General features: G+C 51.0%; 1 protein-coding gene across 1 annotated transcript; it reads left to right on the top strand.

Moving 5' to 3' along the window:
- Nucleotides 1–3,250: 3,250 nt before the first annotated feature.
- Nucleotides 3,251–12,669, top strand: LOC144274526 (zinc finger protein RFP-like). The gene is made up of 7 exons (XM_077833404.1): nucleotides 3,251–3,686; nucleotides 6,402–6,495; nucleotides 7,150–7,382; nucleotides 7,518–7,540; nucleotides 8,283–8,398; nucleotides 10,710–10,754; nucleotides 12,108–12,669. Exons 1-7 carry the CDS (start codon nucleotides 3,270–3,272, stop codon nucleotides 12,617–12,619), a joined length of 1,440 nt encoding a protein of 479 aa, XP_077689530.1. The 5' UTR covers nucleotides 3,251–3,269; the 3' UTR covers nucleotides 12,620–12,669.
- The last annotated feature ends 1,108 nt before the right edge of the window (nucleotides 12,670–13,777 follow it).

The following is a 13,777-nucleotide window of genomic DNA, read 5'->3' as shown; positions in this document are numbered from 1 at the left end:
ACAACCTTCCCCGGAGAAGCCCCGAGACAAAACTGCAGCTCCTCGATCGCCAGAATGAGCTGAGCCGCCTCCGTTACCGACGGGAACAGTCACCGAGCATGGGACTGTCCCAGCTAGAGGAGCCAAGTCTGACCACACCTGGGAGATGTTAAACTTCTCAGAAGACCCAACCAGGTGAGTTAATTTTGCTGCACTGAAGTCAATGGAAATATGCTGATTTACTCCTGCTGAGGTTTTGACCCATTGTGTCCTTAAGATTCAAAAATGTGTGTTTCTGGTGAACTTACTTATTATTCAGCTATCTGGTTCATTTATTTTTTATATTTGACAGTGTCATAGTACAGAATTGTCCTTGAAGTAAGCAGGGGGTTACATGCACAATTCTCATTAACAGTAGTATTTTTCTTGGGATTTTGCAATGTCATTGCCTTCTAATGATTCGTAACTTTCATGCTTATGCATGCACAAACCAGAAGGAATAGGACTGAAGGAGGGCAAAGGGAAATTACCAGACTAAAAATACTGGTCTTACCACAAAATTGTGCGTAGCCCAAGCAACGCCTACCCCGGTATTTAACAACACTTCGTGCCAAACTGAAGGAAAGCATCATCTTATCTACTCTATCAACAGTTCCTAGCTTTGCAGTAAGGTTAAAGTCCTCCTAGATAAACTGATGCCAAACTAAAAGCCATATCTTAAAGAAACAGTTCACCTTTTTATTTAGGGACTTATTCAAAGTCCATTGAAATCAACAGGTGTCTTTCTGTTGACTTCAATGGGCTTTGGAACAAATTCTGAATGCTCTTCTGTAAGAAAAAAAATCAAAGAAAAAGACACTTATGGGCAAAATTCTTCACCTTCTGAAATTCTGGTTCTCTGCTTCCCTTCATACATAGATTTCCCAGTGTCATCTGTGATAATTCAGTGCACACAGGGAGAGCAGGATTCCACATAAAAGAACCATCATTCCTATGGGAAAGGAGATTTTTATAGACTAATTGTTCTTTTCTTTTTGGCTCAGTTGCCCACATATGTCATTTCAAGTACACAATTACTTGGGCCATTGTCTACCTGCACAAATAATGTCAAATTCCTCGTTAGCACCTCTGCAAATGATCCAACATTGCTAGAAATGCTGATCTTCCATTGTTAAATGATTTTACAACATTTGTAGATGTGCTGCTCTACTTAAGTTCTGGCATATTTGATATAACATAATGACAATATAACATGTGAGGGTCAGGACAGCGTGAGAATGAACTCTGAGGTACATTTGAGATCACAGTGAGGGGGGAACTCAAAAGTTTATAAGGTTAAGTGTAGTTTGGAACCAAAAATGTGGATGCTTGTAGAAACCAATTCAATGTATTGGTTCTGCAAAAATGGGCTGTAAGTACTGCGCTGTCTCTGTATCAGTGTTTTGACACTTTTAGGAATTAGAAAAAGTAGAATGTCACACTGGATCCCTTAAAACTCTCGGCTCCAAGTCCCTCCGCTGACAGAAATCAGTGTAACTGTTAGAGTTGGTTGGAACATTTTCAACTGAACATCTTTTCACTGAAAAAGTTCCTTTTGCGAAAGCCAAAACATTTATCAGGAACATAAATTATGATGAAGTTTTCAGTGGTAACATTTCTGAGGTTCAAGGTGGACACTCCAATCGCTTACAGAGAGAGAAAAACAACAACCCATTTTAACATAATTCAGTTTCACAAAAGGGTTCTGTTTTCATTCCAATGTGGACCAAAACCAAATTCTGAAACCTTCCAAGTTGTTGCAAAATTGAATTGTTTTTCTCCATCCATCTCTAGTAGCTACATTAACTTTCATGGTGCTATGCTGAGTGAAGCCAGCTGGTGACCTGGGCCCACCTGTTATGCAGGAAAGCAATGTCTATTTTAGAAGGATTCAGGGATTTAATGATATTCAGTGCAATTCACTTTAGTGTACAGGTGGAATTTTAAGGTTCAAAGATTGTATATTAAAGTTTAGAACCATACTGTAAGCAATCTTTAATAAAAAGAATGAGGCGAGAGAGGCCCCTGGGGTTCATCTACACAGTCCATGGCGCTGAGCCTCCCAGCCTGGGATGACAAACTGGAGCTTGCATTAGTGCTCTAAAACAGCTGTGTAGGCAGCACTTTGAAGTTGGGGGGACGTGAAGCAGAGGGGTCCCACATCTCAGGGGAGTGCCCTAAGTCCTGGGATAAAAGTTATGCCGGAGCTCCTCCTCTCTCCCTCTCTTCTTAGCTCCCCACTGCCCCCAGGTGTTTTGTGTGAACTTACCTGCAAGGTCTGATCCTTTAGGCATACTCAGAGGATGCTACCAGACTGGGCCCCACCCACTGGCGGAGGGTAGGGGAGGCTGAGTTTCCCCAAATGGCCAGGCATGGCGCCACCCACACTCCACCTCTCAGGGCCCCACTTCAGCAGAGCTGCTGAGCAGATGGAGGACATGGGGCTCCCCACAGCAGCCCAGGCTCCCTGTTAGCACAGCCCGGCTCTGGCTTTCAGCCTGGCCAGGGGACGGGACCTCAGGGGGAAGAGGAGGAACAGTGGGCAGGGCATGATCAGCTCCTCCACTCTGAATCGCAGCCCCTGCCTCTGTTGCTTTCTGCCTTCCCAAGGCTACTATGCCCATATTAAAAAGTGCAGAGACCATGGCCCCCCTGGACCCTCCCGGATCTGACACCACTGCTCTGAGTGAGTTTAGGCACCTATAGGATTCATTAGGAATTTTCTGCATTGAAGTGCTTTTGAAACTGAGACTTAAGCATCTTAAACAGGGACTTTGGTACCAACTGATTGTGTGTATCCAGGGTAAGATTGTTATCCCGCGGGCAAGTTCACGTTGCCCTGTATTTTTTGTGGCCACAGAGGTATGGAAGAGAGGGTAGCAGGGGTGATTTCTCGTCCTGTGTTTAGGGAAGGTTTGATGACATGCCTGTGAGAGAGGCAATATAACATACTGTGAGACAGATTGTTCTCTGCCGTGTGAAAAACCTCATTGTCATGAGCAAATCTTTGGGCATGGTTAACCCAGGGAAATTATTTTTCATCACTATTTTTGAACAAAATTATTTTTGTTTCATTTTTACCATTCTATTTTTTTAATGAATCAACTCAAAAGAATGTCTTTCATGAAACAAATCGAATGGAATAAAAACTAACATTTTATTTATTTATTTGTATATTTCCACTATCAACAAAACAATTTATGATCCAGAGCGGAAGCAGAGAGAACAGAAGCCTAGAGATCCCAGCAGCCATGGCCTCAGGGGCTCCTGTAAGGGAAATCCAAGAGGAAACCAAATGTCCCATCTGCCTGGAATATCTGAGGGACCCAGTCACCATAAAGTGCGGGCACAACTTCTGCCAGGTCTGCATCACTCAGTACTGCGAGAAATGGGCAGAGCTGGACTCTGACCCCTTGTGCTGCCCCAGTTGCAGAGCCCGAATCCCGAAAGGGACTCTCCGAAAAAACTATCAGCTAGCAAATATAGCGGAAAAAATCAAAGAACTGGATTTCAAACCAGGAAAAAAGAATCTGTGTGAGAGACACGGCAAAGCCCTGGATCTGTTCTGTGATGAGCACGGGGAAGCCGTGTGTGTGGTTTGTGAGAGATCCTCAGAGCACAGAACTCACCCAGTGCTTCTCCTGGAGGAGGCTGCCCAGAAATACAAGGTAGGAAACACTGGGGATCTGGGAAATTCTTTCTTTTTCAGACTCAGTCTCTCAGAGCCACAGAATCTCCTAATTTCCCAGATTTTCTCCCTGATCTCTGGAACCACCTAAATCTCCCCACCCCCCGCAGTCTCCTTCCTCTGGGCAGGTGCAGGGAGCCTTGGCCACTGATGGCAGGCACAAAGCCTGTCATTAGGGAGACATGGGGCCTGGCTACACTTGCAAGTTAGAGCACATTAAAGCAGCCACAGGCAGCCTAACTCACGACCCATCCACACTGGCAAGGCACGTCGAGCGCCTGGACTCTGCAGGTGGAGCGCTCCTGGTAATCCACCCCTGCGAGAAGCGTAATGCTTGCTGTGCCCCGGCTGAAACGCCCAGCGTCTGTGTGAACGAGGTGTTGTATTACAGCGCTGCGATCGGCCTCCGGAAAGGTCCCGTAATCCCTTTAAGTCAAGTGGCCACTCTTGTCACTGTTTTGAACTCACTGGGCTGTAGGAATGCGGATATCCCCTTTCAAAGCTCCGTGTCTGACAACCGGCTGCTTCTCTGCTCCAAGACAAAGCAGCCAGTAGTGTGGAAAGCTGCTCGCTGTGCCTGTGTGAGAGAGAGAGGCAGGGCGGGGGTGGAGGGTGTCTGCTGCTGTCTGAACTGACAAGACAGCCTGCTGACACGCTCTCAGCCCCCCGAAAACCCACTCTCTCCCCCCCCCACATACACACAACACACTCCCTGTCACACTCCATCCCAACCCCCCCACCCCATTTGAAAAGCACGTTGCAGCCCCTTGCTGGCATATCGCTCCCTCAATGCACTGCTCTCTGTGGCGTTGTAAGAGCTGCTAATGTGGCCACGCCAGTGGGCTTGTAGCTGTCAGTGTGGACGCACGGCAGCGCTTTCCCTGCTGCGCTCCCCGAGGGCTGGTTTAACTCCCAGCGCTCTCCATCTGCCGGTGGAGCCAGGCCCGTAGGCACTGGAGCTCCCTGGGAGGCACGTTCCTCACACACAGGGCTGAAGCAGGATGTGTCCGTGCTGCTGCCAGGCCAGGCAGGGAAGGCACGAGCTGCGCTCACCACACCCCTGACAGCCTGGGAGGCGGGGATCAGAGGCAGGGCAAGGCAATGCCTTCCCAACCTGCCAGGCGTAGCCCCGCCCCCAGGCACCCCCCTGCTTCCGCCGCGGCTCCTGGACCCTCAGTCTCCTGGGGCTGCCTGGGCTTCAGGCTGGGGAGGCTGGGGCCATGTGCTGTCCGCTCAGCGGGTGGGTGGGAGGTTGGGGTTGCTCAGGGGCTGGGGGCTTGCCCCCATAGGAACAGCTGAGTGTAGAGGCTGCACAGGGGGCAGGAGGGAAGAGGCTCTGAAATTGTTCTATGTGAAGAGGATCTAACTTCAATGTGTCTGGTTTCACATCTGCCCTGGGCTCACCGAGCTCACACGGTGGTTCCCATCCAGGAAGCTGTCCGGTGGGACAAGATACAGAGTTGCCGTTCAGTCTAATGGGTCAGAGCTTTGGATTTTAATTACAGGTTAACGGCATCACAAGTTGCCTGACACCAGGGCTGCTGACAGACTTGCCAGGCCTCTGGGCAAGGCTGGGGGGGGGATTGGGGGGCAGCTCTGGGCCTCGGGAAGGGGCAGGGCCTCAGGGAGAAGGGGCGGGACTGGGGCTAGTCTACCCCAGGCAGCCCTTCAGCACTGCCCAGGCCGTGCCGCCTGGGGCTCCAGCCGCGATTTAAAGGTTCTGGGGCCATAGGTGCCAACTTTCCCTGGCACTGGTGGGTGCTTGTGCCCCTCCCGACCCAGGCCCCGCCCCGACTCCACCCCTTCCCCACCCCCATTCCAGCCTTTTCCTCAAGCGCACCGCATTATCCTTCTCCACACTCCCTCTCAGCGCTTCTCACATGAAACAGCTGTTTCGCGGCAGCAGCAAGCGCTGGGAGAGAAGGGGGAGAAGTGGGGACACGGCGGCGAGCTCAGGGGAGGAGGCGGAGGTGAGCTGGAGCAGGGGGCGGACCTGCCCAGGGGGCATTGCCACGGAAAGGGTTTAGGGCAGCACTGGGGCAAACCCCAACCGTTCTTCAGACAAATCAGCCTATTTAATTAGGGTGGCCATTGAGGCTTTCCCCGAACATAGCCCGTTCCCATTCCTGCCTGCATGGGCCCACCCCCAACTGTATTACTCGGCCTGGTTGGGCCCACCCCCGCCTTTGTCAGCACACCCCCACCTGCATCCTTCTGCATCAAAGTACCACCCCCCACTCCTGCCCCCCCCCCGCCCCACAGGTGTCCTCCTGCATCCTCAGTTTCCTCCTGCCTCTTTTTCACTGGACAAAGCAACCTCCAGGGACCTGGTGGCTTCTGGGATTTGTATCATTTTGTTATTAAACCTTCTCAAACCCAGATTTATTGAGTCATCCCCATGTGACTCTAGTGTCCTGTTACGCGCTGTACCACTAATGAATTCATAGATACCAATAAAGCTTGGTTATAATTGAGATCTCTCTCTAATTTTTAAAATACCTGAACCTGAATGGGTAACAAGTCAGAATATGACACGCTTCCAGTCTGCATTAATAAGGTTTCATCTCCTTGGTGGTCCTGATGTGGCAAAGCGATTCACCAACAATCATCTTGGGTTTTGGGTGGAAAAACACCCAGCTCCACACCCCTCTCAGGCATCTAAATGAAACCTCTCAAATCCTTTATGGTTCTTCAGGAAAAAATCCCGGCCCATCTGAAGACTCTGAGGGAAGATAGAGAAAAGCTTCTGGGATTTAAAATGACTAGCGAGGGGAAAAGGCGGGAGTATCAGCTAAGGTGCCTGTTGTTATTAATTGACAGGGACTGGCCGTGGGAGGTCCATTTGGAGGCAGATTCCTGTGTGGCCTTGGGGAACGTGGACTTGTGTGTGTTTCTCCATGATCGTGGATTGCTGGGTTAGATTCATGTGTAGACAAGCCCAAAGCTTCCATTTCAGCTGATGAGTTAATGTCTAGCCCTTGTGGCTCTCCCAGAAATCCTCCCCAAGTGAACTGAATGTCCCCGAGAGGTGCTGTCCACGGTGTCTGGTCATTTTGTGCATTATTAACGTGTTTGTTCCTTTTTCTTCCGTGGCATCTGTGTCAGTGTAGTGCTGAGTCCTGCCTCCTGCTGCTCTGGGTTTGAATTCACAGAGACCATGAATAGCAGAATACGCTGACCATGACAGACATGGAAACCTCCCTTTCAGAGGGATGCAGGGGCCATAGCGGAAGGTGTGAGAGTCCTCAGCCTAGTACGCACAGGCATAGGTGCAGACTTCGCCTCCAGCCGGTGGGGGCTCGACTCCCCACTCTACCCCCGGCCCTGCTCCCATTCCACTTCTTTCCCCAAGACCCATTCCACTTCTACTGCACACTCAGCTCTACATGAAAGGACCCCGGGCTCCATCCATGTCCCTGACCAGCCCTTTCCTTATTTCTTCTAGAAACAGACAGAAACCGAGAGGCAGAAGATTGTGTCTGAATTTCAGCAGCTGCGGCAGTTCCTGGAGGAACAAGAGCGACTCCTGCTGGCCCAGCTGGAAAAGCTGGACAAGGAGATTGTGAAGATACACAATGAAAATATCACCAAACTCTCAGAGGAGATTTCCTATCTTAGTGAGCTGATCAGTGAGATGGAGGGGAAGTGTCAGAAGCCAGCAAGTGAATTCCTCCAGGTGAGACTATTAGCACTGGAGTATAGTGGCCAGGGCAGGGCCTCCCTTCCCCATATTTGCTAAATCCCTTCCCTGAGATCCCCTGTATGTGTCAGATGGGACTGAGATTCTTTTCTCTCTCTCTCTCTCCTCTAGGATGTCAGAAGCACCTTGAGCAGGTACGTGGCTCTCTCTTGCTCCCCCTCACAAATCTGGGAAAGAGCTTGGTGGTGATATTAGCACCACATCTCCCCAGGGCTCTACTGAAAAATGTGTGGGGAAGATCAAAAGTCGGATACCGATCTCTCTGATCCACTTCATCCTGAGGTTCTCACGCTGGTACAGAAGACTCTGGAATTGTCCATTCAGTGGGAAAGACTGACCTCAAGTGTTTCCTCAAGATGTCACATCCCTGGGGGAGTGGCTGCCTCAGGATTGTGGGGATGGAATATGGGCCTGTCACTACTGGGCCCCTGGTTACCATTCAGCCCAAGGCAGCAGTGGTTAAGAGTCTTTCCCACCTGAGTTTTTCCCAGCCTGAGGACTGTTTGGAGAGCTGTGTGGAATGAGCTGGGGAGGGGGGAGTTGGTGTCTCAGTTTAGTTTCTAGTGGACAGATTTCTACAGCACTTTACGTAGGAATCTCCTGTCCCTCAGAGCGTGGAGGCCAAGGAGTGAATTGGCCATGTAGACTCTATTCCCCTTTTGTCCCCAGAGCTGAGCTCACCAGACCAGAGTTGAAGAATATTAAGGAGTCCTTAGAAGGGAAGGTTGTACGGCCATGGGCTGTGTTGCACCTGCTCTGAGGATTGGAGAAGTCGAGGAATTCGAACTCCAGGCATATTAGAGCAGTGACTCACTAGCCAGAACTTATCATGAGTCACACAATGAAATATAATCACGGGAAATTGTTTCTCTCCAGGTGTGAGAAGGGGAAGTTCCAGCAGCCAGAGGAGATTTCTCCTGAACTGGAAGAGCGAGTCAGCGATTTCTCCCAGAAAACTATTGTGCTAATGGAGACTCTGAGGAAATTCAAAGGTACCCAGAAGGGATCTAGGAATGGAAATTGGGAAGAGCCTCTGAGACTGCGGGAAGAGAATGGTGCTGGTCAATTGGTTCACCCTTAGATGATGCTTCTATTTAATTGTTGGGTGAGAAGGCCAGACATCTGGGTCCAAGACACTCAGGTTGATTAATTCAAACCTTTCTTTGCACCAGGAACATTCTTTTCAATTACAGTTACAAAGTAAGAAATGACTCATCGACTTTAAGGTCAGAAGGGACCATCATGATCCATCTACTCTGACCTCCTGCACATTGCAGGCCACAGAACTTCCCCACCCACTCCTGCAATTTACCCGTAAACTCTGGCTGAATTACTGAAGCCCTCATATAATGATTTAAAGACTTCAAGTTCCAGAGAATCCACCATTTCTTCTAGTTTAAAATTGGTAAATGATATGTGCCCCATATGGCAGAGGAAGGCAAAAATCAACCCCAGAGTCTCTGGTAATTTGATTTGGTGGAAAATTCCTTCCCTATCCCAAATATTGTGGTCAGTTGGACACTGAGCATTTCAGCAAGACCCAACAGCCAAACAACTGGGAAAGATTTCTCTCTAATTCAGAGCCCTCCCAAACTCGTGCCCCATCACCAGCCATTGGGATATTTGCTACTAGCCATCGCATACAGAAAGAACTGCTGGTCAGTTCCCTTCTTCCGGGGCATAGGTGGGTCACGGGGGATTTCTCCTAGGAAGCTCTAATTACCCTTTATAATGTCTGCAATATTAGACACATCCGAATTGCATATTTACTAGTTCTTCTCCAATCACTTTTGAGTGGTATGAATATTAAGTACCTTATATAGGACACACAGTACACATGCATGAACACATCATTGGCAGGGCTTCTTTTGTTCAAGATATTTTCATGTTATTGTTCTCTTCTCTGGTTTATTACCACTGATTCTGCACACGCCACTTTCACCCTTGTCTCCACACAGAGGGTATTGGACTTTGCTAACTTCTCTGTGGCTGGATGCACAGGCCCCCTCAGTCTAGCTCCAGCCCTTCAGTGCCTCACCCCACTGCACAGCCCCCCTCAGCCTTGCTCCAGCTCTTCAGTGCCACCTCCATATTGCACAGCTCCCCACAGCCAGCACTAGCCCCTCATTGGTACCCCTCCCCCAGCTGCACAGATCCCCTCAGCCTAGCTTCCCAGGAGCAGCAGGGATGAGGGACAGTGGGAAGCCACTTCTGGGAGCCACCAGAGGTGAGTTTCCCCCACCCCCGAAGAATTTGTTCCACCCTGGCCCCCGCTTACAACAGACCCACAGCCAGAGCTTGTCCCTTTGTCCTAGTCAGGAGACGGAGGAGGTTCCCATTGATCCTGGGATCACCCCTGCCCGGAGAGTGGTGCCCTAGTCACAGTGAGGCGATGGGAAACCCTGATCCCCTGAGAAACCCCCCTCCTCTGCTTCCCACATCCTGTGACATGATGGGGGATCTCCCATGTAAGGGACACAGACAGGGGAGAGACATGGGGTAAGCGGTGTAGAGGTGGGACACACACACACACAGACACGGAGACACTCATCCTCCTGTCAGACATATTATTTAAACAAGAAAAATAAAAGACTAGTGACAACAATGCACTGAAATATGGTTTTAGGAGAAATATTTATTTCTATGCCACCATCCCACAAAAAAAAATATTGACTGTGGCAGTGAGGGACATTCAAAAACACTCACCTGGGTTGAATTTATTACTATTACTATTGTTTATTATTTATTAACAAGCTAGGTTATGGTTTTTTCAGTGTGGAAAATTGTGCTTTATTTTTTGGGTTGAATGATGACTGAATGACATAACCCGCCGCCAGTGTCCGCCACTAACTCTGGTAATTTTGTCAAGTGTCCGTCACACAACATGATGCTGCCTGACCCCTGGCCAAAGGGACCAAAGTGGGTAAAGTTACTTTTCTGCCAGGGTCCTTGTATGATCTGGGTTTAGATTATGACAAAAGGCCGTGAGTGAATGAGACAAACCAACTGGAGTTGGAAGGGTGGCAGGGTTGAGGAGGGGAAAAGTAAATCTCTCTTACAGATTGTGTGTCCTGGGATGGTTGTGAGGCTGAAAGGACGTTGGTTCCATTGCTGGGAGATGGCTGAATGAGAGAGGAAACAGAAGGTTTCAGTTAGTTTCTATGAAATGCCTGAGTGTGTCTCTGGGCCTCTCGATCTGTTTCTCTGTCATGATGAAAACACAGTTCTATGCGTTCAGAGTGGGGACGCTGTTATAAATACGAAAGTCTGAAATCTTGTCTCTTTTCTCCTTTCCCCCGCCAGACACTCTGCCGTCTGCACTGGAATCCCTAGGAGCACACAGACAGGGTGAGTTTGCAGCAGGAGATTGTCTTTACATTAGGAGAAAATTCCAGTGAAAACATCTTCCTGAGATTGTAACGAAAGTTACCAACCAAATCAACACACACAGCCCTAAAAATAACCTATTCACAGTGAGGGGTCCAGGGGCACTGGAACATGGGGGGCCAGGGGGCCAAGCTCACCCTGTTTTTAACATGGGCATAGTTTGGGGGCAGGGGGCCCTGTTGGCCCCCCACACTGCAAGCCTTGGGCAGGCGTGGAGCATCGCAGCATTGGCTGTGCTTCATGGAGGGGCGGCTGATCAACTGCGCCCTGTGTAGTGCAGCTTCTTCCTGGTGCTTCTCCCTCTCAGTGGCCCCACCCCTGCTCCTCTTCCTGGAGTGACCCTCCCCCTGCCCTGGGTGGTGCACGCCGGAGAGTGGACATGGGAAGGTGGAGGGTCAGGGGCTCTCCATAGCGGCCAAGGCTCCCAGCCTGGACAGGGTCAGGGCCTCGGCGGGAAGATGAAGAGTGGGGCAGGGCCAGGGAGAGGGCAGGGCCACAGGTGTTGCGACCTCGTACCCCCCTCCCCAACTTCTGCCAAGGTGCCGGAACCGCTGGGGAGATCCCAAGCTGACATCACACAAATAATCCTGACACCAACCTGAGTGCTGAGTTCATGCCCATGCTAATGAACAGAAACACTCTCCCTGAGCAGCACCCGAACAGAGCTCTCTGCCCTGAGGACTGACACATCCCTCTGCTTTACCCTGGTGCAGGGGGTCTCCCCATTGCTCTTCTCCAACATCCTGCCTTTCCTCCAGGCAGGGCAGGGCTCTCCCATTGGAGCTGCTTCCTGGATTGGGGAGATCCTCTCCCTCTGATGCTGCCAGCTCCTCCCTTCTCTCTGGCCTGGGGATGGGGCTACCCCACCCAATGCCACCTCCTACTCTCTGGTGTTAATCAGCTCTTCCCCAATGCTGCATCTTCCTCTCTCTTCCCAGCCTTGGGAGTGGAGACTACATTAGAGGAGGGAGATTTCCTCTGGGCTTCAAAACTGGACCTGCTTCCTCTGCTCCCTCCCCACTAAACCCTTTCTTGGTGTGTCTCTGAGGCTGGGAATGGAGCAGAATCAACAGGAGTAGCTGGGAGCTGACGCTTCTGCAAGCAAATGGGAAACTAATGAAGTGGGTCTCCTTACAGAGACTGAGGAAGTGCAGTGACATCCCTGGTCAGTCTCAGGTGCCCAGGACAGAGGCAGCTCCCTGCGATCCAGGCCTGTCCCAGCCAGAACAGGGCTGCTGGGGAGAGTGAGAAATGGCCCCAGCCTCCCCCAGGGCCGAGCTCTGCCCCTAACGCTCTAATTCTCTCCCTCCCCAGCGAATGTGACTCTGGATCCAGACACGGCTCATCCCATCCTCGTCCTGTCTGAGGGTGGGAAAAGTGTGAGATGTGGAGACACGCGGCAGCGACTGCCCGACACCCCTGAGAGATTTGACTCTGTGTTCTGTGTGCTGGGCTGTGAGGGATTCACCGCGGGGAGACATCGCTGGGAGGTGGAGGTGGGGGGTGAGGGATCCTGGGCTGTGGGGGTGGCCAGAGAGTCTGTGGGGAGGAAGGGAGAGATCAGCTGTAGCCCTGAGGGGGGGATCTGGGCTGTGGAGCGGTTGGATGACTTCCGGGCTCTCACCTCCCCTGCGACCCCCCTGCCCCTGAGCCGGGCCCCCAGCAGGATCCGGGTTTGTCTGGACTGTGGCCGGGGGCAGGTGACATTTATCGATGCTGGTGACGAGGCCCCGATCTTCACTTTCCCGCCGGGCTCCGTCCCTGGGGAGAGAATCCGCCCCTGGCTCTGGGTGGGGTGGGGAACCCGGCTCCGACTGTGTCCCTGAGACCCACAGCAGAGTGGGGAACCGGAAATCAGCCTCCCTAGCCTCAAGGACCCCAGACTCTATGACCTTGAAGGACTCCCATCAACCCAGCCCCTGGCCCCTCATCTCTATGACCCCTGGAAGCTCCCCCCCACTCCCTGCAGCCCCAGGAGACAGAGGGGGAAGGGAAAGAACCCCTGGGGCTGCAGGAGGGGCAGAGGGGCCCTGAGGGGCAGAGGTGGGGGCTGGGCAGTGGGCAACACTAACAGCTGGGCTGGGGACAGGCAGAGGTGGGGGCTGGGCAGGGACCCAGCACGAATCAATCAGGGTTTGGGGGGCTGGGGAGAAGCAGCAGCAGGGAGCGGTTTGTGCAGATCTGTGGGATTGGATCTCATGGGGCCTCCCAGCCACAGCTCCTGCCCCAGGGGCCCAAGTCACTTCAGGACAACTGGTTGCACTGTCATGGTCCCACACACACGTGGGGGCGGTGGAGAGGATGGGTAGGGGGTGAAGATTGCTGGAAAAACCGTTGTATAACTTTAACAAAATCATTATTCGCACAGTCTCACGATTTTTTTAAACTCCTGAGGTTGGCAGCACTGGGGGAGGCAGGGACAGGGCAGGTTTAACCAGTGGGAATTAGAAGACGGAAGAAGGAAAATGTGAATGAAAATAAAACAAGAATAAAGAGAGAGTCCAGGAGAAATGGTGGAAAATAGAACTGAGAAGAGTGACAGGAAACTATCCCTGACAGGGGAACCAGCCAGGGGCAGCAAGAGGGGAAGGGATAAAATTGGGGGTGGAGGGGGGTGGAATGGAGCAGCCATGAAGGCTGATCTGTAACAGGGAGGGGAGGAGAGTGGGAGAAACACAGGAAAATAAACAGGGATCAGAAGTGAGGGTAAGAATAATGAACACAAAAGGAGAGAAGGAAAGGGAAGAGAGAGATTTATGACATGTTACTGAAAGTGAGACTGTAACTCATTAATTCCCTATATTTATTCCTGGCCATTAGTGCTATTTTAGTGCCATTAAGAAAACTGTTCTCAGTAGCTGGGGATCTCCTTGCCATGCTGTGGTTATTAAGGCTCCTTCTCAGCTCTGTTTACTGACCGCCTTTCGTTATTTACTGTAAAATAAAACATTACAAACAATTCTTCTTGTTTGTTCCACTTTAAT

The sequence above is a fragment of the Eretmochelys imbricata genome, chromosome 14 (assembly GCF_965152235.1).
Source record: "Eretmochelys imbricata isolate rEreImb1 chromosome 14, rEreImb1.hap1, whole genome shotgun sequence".
NCBI lineage: Eukaryota > Metazoa > Chordata > Testudines > Cheloniidae > Eretmochelys > Eretmochelys imbricata.
This window is presented reverse-complemented; position numbering and strand designations above follow the sequence as displayed.